The sequence below is a fragment of the Calidris pugnax genome, unplaced genomic scaffold, assembly GCF_001431845.1.
Source record: "Calidris pugnax isolate Ruff unplaced genomic scaffold, ASM143184v1 scaffold42, whole genome shotgun sequence".
In the NCBI taxonomy this organism is placed as follows: Eukaryota; Metazoa; Chordata; class Aves; order Charadriiformes; family Scolopacidae; genus Calidris; species Calidris pugnax.
In genome coordinates this window covers 1,056,270-1,067,262 of record NW_015090920.1, presented here as the reverse complement: position 1 = coordinate 1,067,262, position 10,993 = coordinate 1,056,270, and the positions used below count along the sequence as shown (strand labels likewise).

Below are 10,993 nucleotides of genomic sequence, written 5' to 3'. Positions count from 1 at the left end.
AAAACATTTTTTTTTTTTTTTTTTTTCCAGTTCTGCATCTTTCCTGAAAATATCCGGGCCTGACCCTCAGTTATCTTGAGATCCCAGCCTTGCCCGGGGCACGGGGCCGCACAGCTGGGAAATGGACATTCCTTCTCCCAGGGACAAGGCAGTGACCTCCTCGGTAAATGAAACTCATGCCCTCTATCTTCAAAAGTGCTCCAGTGCTGACAGTAGGAAGCCTCTCTCCTGCACTGGCTAACGTCTGACTCAAAGGGCTCTACATCCCATTAATTCCACATGCAGTTCTTTTTTTTTTTTTAATCTTTTTTCTTCTTTTTTTTTTTTTTCCTTTTTTCCTTTTTTTTTTTTTTAAACAAGGCAACTTAAAATTCAGAAGCTACATACTGTCTTTATATTTTGCTCAGAAATCAATGGATGTTGCATGCAGCTGAAATATTAGTAGAGACTCTGACTTAGATAAATGTCAGTTTTCTAAGACCCGCTAGTCAAAGGCAGAAAAAGAAATTAAGAGGCCTCTTGTGCAAAAGGAGTTCAAATACGCATGCAGCAATGGCCGTGACCAATTAGAATATAACTTAGGTCTCCAAACACTGAAACTGAAGCTTTATTTGGCTTAAGACAATGGTTGAGCTCTATACCTTTATAAATTACAATGTATATGCAACAATAAAGGAATCATCTCAACACAGCATCAGCTGGTGTTCTGGCCTGTAGAGAGACTAATCTTCCAACACAAAAGCCTGCTCAGCAATAAATGGTTTTTCATATTTAACAAAGACAGCAGCACACTGGGCTGGCTACCAGGGCTTACAAAAGAGAAGAAAGCAGGTTTTCAAACTAACATCTAACTAACATCAGGCTTGGTTTTTCCCCTTGGACATCCTGTTTTTCCATCAGTGCTGTGTTCCTCTCCTTTCCACTAACCTGTATGGAAACAGCACGTTGGGCCCTGCCCCATCCCCTCCCGGAGACACGTCTCGAAAGCAGATTTGATTAATAGTAGAAACAAAAATCTCCCCTAACTGCACTTGGAAAGGATAGTCAGTTCCTCCGACCTGCCAACATTTACCATGAACAAGCAAATTACAATGTATTTCAGACATGAACTACAGGGACTAAAATCAAATCTCTCTCCTGTTTAACTATAATATTAAATAATACGTAACGCCTTCACTCGTAATAGTCTGAAGTCTGGACGTAAGACAGCTAGTAAGGAAAAAACAGCTGGGGCCGAATCTGTTCCTGGGGAATGAATTTGGCCCAGCTGATCTGAAAAACAAACAAACAAACAAAAAAAACCCCTAAGTTTACCAAGAGGAAAATAAATCCAACCACAGGCGGGAGGGTGCGCGCGCTGGGGAAGTCCCAGCCACGGGCACGGCAAAGCGCGAGGGCTCAGGCGCTGCCGTCTCCAGTCCTTTCCTTGCGAGCCTGGATCATCTCCTTGGGAGCCTGCTTGCGGTCAGTGACCAACCCCAACCAAAACATGAAGTCAATGAACCAGGTGGTGGGGTTGAACTTCAGGCCCAGCTCGCTGGCCGAGTAGTCGAAGGGGAAGGTGTGGTGGTAATTGTGGAAACCCTCACCTGAAAAACAAGAGAGTTTAAGAGACCACGTGGCCGTCGCCTTTTATGAATTTCGGAACGCTCTCGGGTGGGACATCCCAACGCCTGTTTCCCAACTCCTCAATCTAGGGCAGGTTCTGCTCCACCCCTGGATGTGGGAGAACCTCTGGGGCAAAGGCACAATTTCAGCGCTTTGGGCTTTCCTCCCCAGTAGGAAAAGGGCATGTCCCCCCGCTTACACTCAGGAAAGAAAACCACAAGAGGGGAGATGCACAACCAAGCAAGAAGCAGAGTCACTTACTTCTGCTGTGCTCTCCCAGAGGGGGATTAGCAATCCTAGAGGACTGCTAGCGTGAACGTGTCTCCGCCCAGAGACTACAAGGCATTATTTCAATGTGGGCACCACCAGTAGAAGAAGGCACCCTTCCTCTAGGACGTGTGAGCTCCAGCCTCCTGCAAGCCCTACCTCCAAGTGGTGTCCAGCTGTAGGTGCTCAAAGCCCCCACCGGCGTGAAATAGGACGGGATCATAGAATCATAGAATTGCCCAGGCCGGAAGGGACCTTCAAGGTCATCTAGTCCGACCTCCCCGCAGTCAGCAGGGACACCCCCAACTAGACCAGGTTGCCCAGGGCCTCATCGAGCCTCTCCTTGAATATCTCCAGGGAAGGGGCCTCAACCACCTCCCTGGGCAACCTGTCCCAGTGCTCCACCACCCTCACAGTGAAGAACCCTCTCCTCATCTCCACTCTAAATCTGTTCCCCTCCAGCTTGAAGCCATTGCCCCTCGTCCTGTCACTGCAGGCCTTTCTAAACAGGTTCTCCCCAGCCTTCCTGTAGGCCCCTTCAGGGACTGGAAGGCTGCTATTAGGTCTCCCCGGAGCCTCCTCTTCTCCAGGCTGAACAACCCCAGCTCCCTCAGCCTGTCCTCGTAGCAGAGCTGCTCCATCCCCCTGATCATCCTTGTGGCCCTCCTCTGGACCCTCTCCATCAGGTCCATGTCCTTCCTATACTGAGGGCTCCAGACCTGCACACAAGACTCCAGGTGAGGTCTCACCAGAGCAGAGTAAAGTGGCAGAATCCCCTCTCTGGACCTGCTGGCAACACTTCTTTTGATGCAGCCCAGGATGGGATTGGCCTTCTGGGCTGCAAGTGCCCACTGCCTGCTCATGTCCAGCTTCTCCTCCACCAGCACCCCCAAGTCCCTTTCCTCAGGGCTGCTTTCCAATACCTCTCCCCTTAGTTTGTATTGGTGGCGAGGACTGTTCTGGCCCAGGTGCATGTCCCTCTTGAGTTGGCAAAGCTCTAGCCAGGGCTGCAGCACTCACCGATGGCTCCCAGGGTGACGAAGGTATTCTGCCGGGGGTTGATGTTCTTGTCGTAGGGACGGTTGCCGTACATGTGAGCGGCACTGTTGACCAGCCAGGTGACGTTGAGGGAGATGGTGTACCGGAGGATGGAGGCCAGGAAGTAGGCATTCCACAGGCTCTCACCCCAGAGGTACCACGGCACAAAAGTAGGGATCACGAAGCACATCAGCACAACCGAACTCTTGTAATACCTACGGGGAGAGGAAAAGACACCCTCACCGCGGTGGAAATGACGGCTGGGGTGGAGAGGGTTTGCATCTCTGGAGACATGGCTCTGCTAGAAAGCCCTGGCATAACCTGGACCAGCCCCATAACCAGGGCAACAAGGAACATTTCAGACAACTGCAATCATAACCAAATTTTTCCAAGTGCAATTGAAAATGCCGAGACAAACCGAAACCCCAGAGCAGCAGGTGACACGGGAGCTGAAGAGCTGAGACCCAGTCCCAAAGCAAACCTCCCAAGCTGAGCACCTTTCAGCCTGGGGAAGCACAGATCTGCCTGCACACCCTGTGCCCAGGGCTCCGCTCCAGGACTAGAAAAGCCCAGGGCTTGGTGTGACTTTAGGGGAGCTGTGTATCAGAAACACGAATCTCAGAATCTTCATGGTTGGAAGGGACCTCTGAGATCATCGAGTCCAACCACAAAAAAAAAACAAAAACAAAAACAGAAAAACCACCACCACATCCACCCACAGACACAACCCAACAATCTTGGGCACTAGACCATGCCCTCAAGTGCCACGTCTACACGCTTCTGAAACCCCTCCAGGGATGGTGACTCCACCACCTCCCTGGGCAGGCCCTTCCAGGGCCTGACCACCCTCTCAGGAAAGACATTCTTCCTCAGATCTCTTCTAAACCTCTCCTGCCCCAACTTCAGACCATTGCCTCTGCTCCTCTCATGATTCCCTTGGGAGAAGAGGCCAACCCCCACCTCTCTACACCCTCCTTTCAGGGAGCTGGAGAGGGCAAGGTGGTCTACCCCTCAGCCTCCTCTTCTCCAAACTAAACGTGCCCAGTTCCCTCAGCCTCTCCTCGTAGGACTTGTTCTCCAGACCCCTCCCCAGCTTGGTGGCTCTCCTCTGGACACGCTCCAGCCCCTCAATGTCCTTCCTGTGGTGAGGGGCCCAGAACTGAACCCAGCCCTCGAGGGGAGGCCTCACCAGTGCCCAGTCCAGAGGCACCATCACTGCCCTGCTCCTGCTGGCCACGCTGCTCCTGACACAGGCCAGGATGCTGGTGGCCTTCTTGGCCACCTGGGCACGCTGAAGAACCCGTGGTGAAAGCAGTGTGGTTCCCCAAGCATCTATTGAGGCATTGGTTCGCCTAAACTCCAGGTAAGGGGGTTTCTCATGCCAGGATGGATGTTTCAGTCAAAGGGAGACAGAGGAGATGTAGCTGCGGTGCTTGTTCAGATATGAGACCTTACACCTTCACAGAAGACTTCACTCTGGGCTTCTTGCATCTCACAGAAAGGATTAAATTGGTGCCTGATAATATTTTATTTTATTTTCCTGGAACAGTTGCCCCAGGGGAGGTTCAGGCTGGATATTAGGAAAAATTTTTTCACTGAAAGGGTTCTCAGCCATTGGAATGGGCTGCCCAGGGAGGTGGTTGAGGCCCCATCCCTGGAGGTGTTCAAAAGCCGGGTTGATGTAGTGCTGGGAGGTCTGGTTTAGTGATGATGCTCCTTGTTTGTTGTGTGGGTGTCTATTTTTGTCAGTTAGGTTGACGGTTGGACAAGATGATCTTTAAGGTCCCTTCCAACCTAGAAGATTCTGTGATTCTGTAATAAAGACTGAGCCACAACTAAACAGCCAGGTGGAGGGACCTCTCCCTCCTCCCCTTGCACAAGGGCCCAGCATTCCCACTTACTTTCTTTGGAACCTGACGACGGGGTCGTCCAGCAGGTCGCTGAAATCCAGTTTCCTCCCCTTCTCTATGACGTCCCGGTGCTTGCGCACGAAGAGCCAGCCGATGTGGGAGAAGAAGAAGCCGCGGCGGGCGTTGTGTGGGTCCGCGTCCGTCTCCGAGTACTTGTGGTGCACGCGGTGGTCCCGGCTCCACTCGTAGATGTCATTCTGCACAGAAAAGGTGGAGGGGTGAGGGGAGGCCAAATCGCTTCTCCGGCACTACCACCTCCTGTTCTTTCCCCACACAGCAACAAGCCCCTCTCCTCAAAAAAAAGAAGGTTATTGACTAAAGACATCCTGAGGGACCCCAGCTTTGGAGACAGACTGCACACATCTCAGGGATGGAGATGGCTGAAGACAACAGCCTCTTGGGAGTTACAGTCATCAGTATGCCCTGGTCCTGTGTCCTCCCCGGGTGTTCGCTGGCCGAGGATGGACATGGGTTTGGAGGGATGAGGTACATCCATGTTAACATCGTTAGTTTATGACCCTGCATGTTTATTTTCAGGGCACTACTGTGCAGAGGCACTCAGTCCTGGCACCCTTTCTCTGAGCTTGCTGTGGTCAGTGACCACCGATGCCCTCCAGGCACAAACGCAGCACCGAAAATGGGGCAGAGCTTGTGGAACACCACACGTGCCTTTTCCTGAGCTCGTTTAGCCTTTTGGAAGGACCCATCTTCCACAGTAAAACCAGCACCTCCATTTCAATTACTGCTCTGTCTCCAGGGACATGTACAAGAGCACGGCCTTCCAGCACTTAAAGGGGGCCTACAGGAAGGACGGGGAGGAACTGTTTATCAGGGAATCTAGTGATAGGACGAGGGATAGTAGTTTTAAACAGGGTAGATTTAAATTAGGTATTAGGAAGAAATTCCTTACTGTGAGGGTGGTGAGACCCTGGCCCAGGTTGCCCAGAGAAGCTGTGGCTGCCCCATCCCTGGAGGGGTTCAAGGCCAGGCTGGATGGGGCTTGGAGCAACCTGGTCTGGTGGGAGGTGTCCCTGCCCAGGGCAGGGGGGTTGGGACTCGATGATCTTTGAGGTCCCTTCCAACCCAAACCATCCTACGATTAAGGTATCAAAGGAAATTTGCCAATTTTATGGCAAATCATCTGCAGCCAGGCCGGAATAAAATTCTCAGCCCCATAACATCGGCTGCGTATTGGATCCAGATCAGACATAAAGCAAGTTCAGCCCTGTCTCTGGCCAAGCTGTCAGCAGGTATGGGTCACTGAGATGCCTTATGGCTGTAAGTGGGATTAGGTGGATTGTAAATGGGCTTGTAAAGGGGATTAGGTGGATCCCAGGAAGGGATGGGCTGCAGTTTCAGACTTGGATCCGTAAAGTGAGACCTTCTGAGTTTACTCAGCCACAGGGCTTTCAGCCTCCCAGTTTCTCTGCAGGATGCACCAGCCATTGGACTAAACTGGTGGGTTTTGCAGTGGTGCCAAGCTATTAGTGCAGGGCATCGTGAGCGTATGTAACATGAGAATCATAGAATGGTTTGGGTTGGAAGGGACCTTAAAGATCATCCAGTTCCAACCCCTCTGCCATGGGCAGGGACACTTCCCACTACACCAGGTTGCCCAAAGCCCTATCCAGCTTGGATAGGCTTTTTTGAAAAAAAAACATTTGCAAAACTCAGGCCACACACTCACCTATGAATTGAATTGCCCCAAACCAGCACCAAAACGTGGAAACATGAGCTAATACCCAGATCCACAACAGCATGGACTTTAATCAGAGAATGCTTAGCGGACTGTGCTTCCCTCTGCTATTTCCATCTTTGCACAGCCAGGGAGGTGCCCAAGCAGTAAAACCCAAAGGAAGAAGAGTTTGGGTTACTTTTAGGAACGGCAGTAGCACCCACAGCCACCAAGCACAGCAGCCTTGCTCCCAGCAGGAGTGCAGCAGCCATCGTTGAGACAAAAGCCCTAGGCTGAAATCATTGCAGAAAATCACTGCTCTTTCTCTCAGCTGCCAACATTTGAGAGAGAGCACTGAGGTGCTGCTGGGGGAGCTCCAGGAACGACTTCAAAGAGCAAAAGAATCCAGCTCCAATGGCTCCACGTCTGATTTCAGCCTTGCAAGAGGCTTTCTGTTTGCCAGAGCCCACAGGGGATGGGACAAAGAAGAAAAGACCCGGAAAGATCTCAGCCCTGCACTGTTGTCACGCCGTGGCCACGGTGACACTGGAAGTGGGTGGGCTGGGGAGGAGGGGAACGTTTTTTCTGCAGCACTCACTCATCTAAGATATGGAGGGGAGGCTGCAAAGCCCAGCCCCTTACCAGTGCTCCAGGAAACTATCCCATTGCACAAACGAACAATGTAAACCGAGTGAAGCAGAGGAAGTCACAAAACTCCTCGGTGAGGACAAGGGGAGGTCTTTACCCTGCTGCCACCTTCTTTTTTTCCTGCAGAGAAATCAAAAGGAATGAAAGGCTCTACACTGCTTCAAGTGGCTTCAGCAGGAATACTCAGAAGACTGGAAGATGCCACAATTAAGTACTTTAAAAATAAAACAGGGTTATGCAAGAAGCACACCTAGGAAAGGTCCTCTTTCTTCACCAGAAATAATTCTTGAAGTGAGACTGCTGATCAGTTTGTCACAAGAGCATTTGATAAAATTATTTGTGGGACAGCAGATAACCAGGTCACAGCAATGATACTGTGAGAAATTAATTTTTTTTTTTTTTTTTTTATACCATAGCAAACACCTGCAGGGCTAGCAAAAACCATCATCGCCCAGATGAAATGGTTAGAAAGCTGTAAAACAACTGAATTGCATCTAATTAAAAACCACAAAGACTAAGAGGAAATGGCCAGAGCTAGAACTGCTGGCAATAAATACACCAAGAACTGGAGTGTAAATATGCTACAAGCATATTAATAGCAACCATTTTTCAGGAAGACATCACTCTTGATCAAGTTTCAGGTAAATGCAGGAGTGAAATCCCTTCCAAAGCAGAGAGTAACAGCATCAAGCTGGGACAGTGATGCAGTCGTGAGGTTCCATTAGCAGGTGCCTTAATAAACCTGCAGTGACAAACAAATTGGGCTACGTAACAACCAACCTCAGTGTGCTGACACGAATTTCCAAGCAGTCACAGTCTCACAGAGATGGACAGCAACAACGGTCCAACGCGGTGTCAGCAGAGGAGACACCCGCAGGTCCCAAACGAGATGCTGAAACTTAAACACCAGGAGACCAAGTAGACATAAGTCAGGTATTACCTATTTCTGAAAGACATGGGACATATTTCTGAAACAAGACATGTGACAGCAAGAAGCACAGTCTTCCAAACTGTGAACTCTTCAATCTAGATGGAGAGAAGAACCCCACCTCAGCATGCCCCAATCACAAAAAAACGCACCAGGCAACAGAGCAAAAATGGCTGCATCTGATGGTATTTCAGCATGTTCCAGCCCAGGCAGCACCCACTGAAAACTCATCAGCAGACTTTCCCCAGCTCTTCAAGAAGTCTGAGTTATTTCCTCAGCATTCAGAGACGCTATAGGTATCTCCAATCCTACCTCTCCTCCCAAAGCCAACATGAAGGAGATGAACATGAAAACTCATTTACTGTCTGGTTGTGGTGGTGAGAACAGCCTGTAGCAGGCAATGGATGTCACAGTAATTAGCAGCAGGCTTCAGACTACTTATGACTCCGAGTGGGTGATTTGGCCTTTTGTTTTCTTTCTGGCATGAAGGGCACAAAGGTGTCTTGAAGCTACTTTGAATTACTTCCTGCCTCAGAATCACACCATGTCCTCAGCCAAAAGCAGTGATGAGGCCAATGCAGCTGAGAGCAACATCCGTAGCAACACGGGAGCAGAATGCAATGAAATCCCAGCATGCAGGCCCACTGCAACCAGCTCCACACAGTCACTGAAACCACTCATGAAAGAGGAGATCGGCTCTAAAACAGGAAGACAGTACCAGGGAGCTCTCAAAACTCAACCCGGTTTTAACACGCTGAGCAAAGGGCTCACAAAGCTCTGCAAGGAACCGAGCAGCACAAAGCAGCTGGAATATGGGTCAGAACAAAGGAAGGTTACAGCCAAAATGGACATATTCCCATATTCAAGGAAAAGAATGTCTAGAGGGGATTAACAAGATTAATTCTTTCCATCGTAAAAAAAAAAAACCTGATAAATTTAAGATGATAAATAAAGAGCACAGAAGTGGATAAAGGGACTCCTTTCATCCTCTGTCAAGGCACTTGAACGAGAAGTCAACCAACCAGACCGAAGGGAAAAAGCTGAAATCTCAAGGCACAACACACTTGTGGTACTTGGTGCCACAAGGGGTTACAGCAGCCAGGCTCAATGCCTGTCCCAGCCAGTGCTGGGGATACCATTGCTGGCTTCTTCTCCAAGAAACAGAGACTAGAACAGACAAAATCAAAATGTATTGGACGTGGCTACATCTATAAATCCCTTTATGTCAGTGCTGTCTGCGCTAGTGCTCTCCACAGGGTGAAGGAAATAATGCTCTTCTCTTTAAGAAGGGGAATACAACCAGCCTTTGCTTCTTGAATGGCACAAAGAGCCAGGCAGAAAGTGGAAAAGCCTCACGTGCACAAGTCTGGGATTTGCCAATGATCATTTTCAGCACAGGTATCAGTCCCTTGTTTAACTGGTAAAAACTGCTGCATAAAATCAGGATCCTGAAAGGATGCCTGCACTCCTTTCTGGGTAGGGCAAAACCTCCCACTGCCTGCAAAGACAAAGAGATTGACATACTTCATCCAGTTGGCCCTTACAAAAGTTTCCACGTTGTCCTGTGAAGTGTGGGGCCTGACCTGTAGCGCAGACAGGCTGCTGGGGTGCTGAGCCCCTTAGGTGGGCACTTTCAAAATGGTCCTTAAGGAATTATTGCTCCTAGACTGTCTAATGTATAATGTCAGGTGGGTGGTGAGAGGGGCTCTGCATCCCCTGAGCCAAAGAGTGTGTTACCAGCAAACGTCTTTCTGCCAATATTATTTTTTTTTTTTTTCTTGCTTCCTTTTTCTTTTGCTGTCTCTAAGCTGAGGAGCACAGGAGAGAAAGCTGCCTGGAGGCCAAGAATCCGGATGGGCAACTCCAACCCCACCTGGAAAGCCATGGAGTTAGCTGCAGCCAGAAAGATCCTCAAAGGCAGCTTGGCTTTGTAGGAACGGTGGCTCCACAGGCGATGCGCGCCCGCCGTCACGCCCAGGGCTGTCATCAGGAAACAGAAGTAGGCTGAAAGACACAAAAACAAAACCATTGGAAGAGCCAGGGGCCAACTGCCATTATTTTGTGCTTTCTTTGATGTAAAGATGGCCAGTGGGTTGCTGGGGGGAGTTTGGGAGCACGGAAGCACCTTTACACAGTGTGCAATTTGCCAAGTACAGCGGAGTGGAAATTCATGGCTCATGTCAGAAGAGTAGCAACAACTCTTCTAACAGGACACTGCTGGCCTCCTCCGAGCAGACCTTTGCTGGAGTCTGATCTGCCAGCTAGAAGCCCCCCCCCCCCCCCCCCCCTAAAGATCCGAGCTGTGTCAGAATTGCCACAATAAAATCTTCTTTTGTCATCGGGAACTCATGACTCGATAACAAAAATGTGCCTGGAAGCAGGGCATGCGCCATCTCCCTCAGTTCAGGAATTGTTTTTCCTTCCCTTAATTAAAAATTTGTCCAAGTAAACATGTTCTGAGCATTTTGTCAGGTGGCCAACACAGCACGGGAGCAGGTCTGCTCCTCACCACACTGGCTCCAGGCTAGACACACAGCCCAAGCACACGCGTCCCGCAGTGTACCCCCATGCTTCAAATAATCCCCACACCAGCCACTACTGCAGCATCACAGAATCACAGAATGGGGTTGGAAGGGACCTCTGGAGATCATCTAGTCCAACCTCCTGCCAAAGCAGGGCCACCCAGAGCAGGTCCCACAGGAACGTGTCCAGGGGGGTTTGAATGTCTCCAGAAAAGGAGACTCCACCACCTCCCTGGGCAGCCTCTGCCACCCTCACCCCAAAGAAGTACCTCCGCATCTTTAGGTGGAGCTTCCTATAGGCAAGTTTGTACCCATTTCTTCTTGTCCCATCCCTGGGCATCACTGAAAAAAGACCAGCCCCATCCTCTTAACACCCACCCTTAAGTATTTATAGGTG

At 49.9% G+C, this 10,993-nt stretch overlaps 1 protein-coding gene across 1 annotated transcript in view; it reads right to left on the bottom strand.

The window, feature by feature from the left end:
* Positions 1-6: 6 nt before the first annotated feature.
* SCD5 (stearoyl-CoA desaturase 5) overlaps positions 7-10,993 on the bottom strand; it is a 37,630-nt gene continuing 26,643 nt past the window's right edge. The window contains exons 2-5 of the mRNA XM_014950112.1: positions 9,948-10,078; positions 4,815-5,020; positions 2,896-3,128; positions 7-1,589 (exon numbers count right to left, since the gene is read on the bottom strand). Of these exons, the coding sequence (XP_014805598.1) occupies positions 1,399-1,589; positions 2,896-3,128; positions 4,815-5,020; positions 9,948-10,078 (761 nt within the window). The 3' untranslated portion in view covers positions 7-1,398. The remainder of the gene's footprint in view (positions 1,590-2,895; positions 3,129-4,814; positions 5,021-9,947; positions 10,079-10,993) is intronic.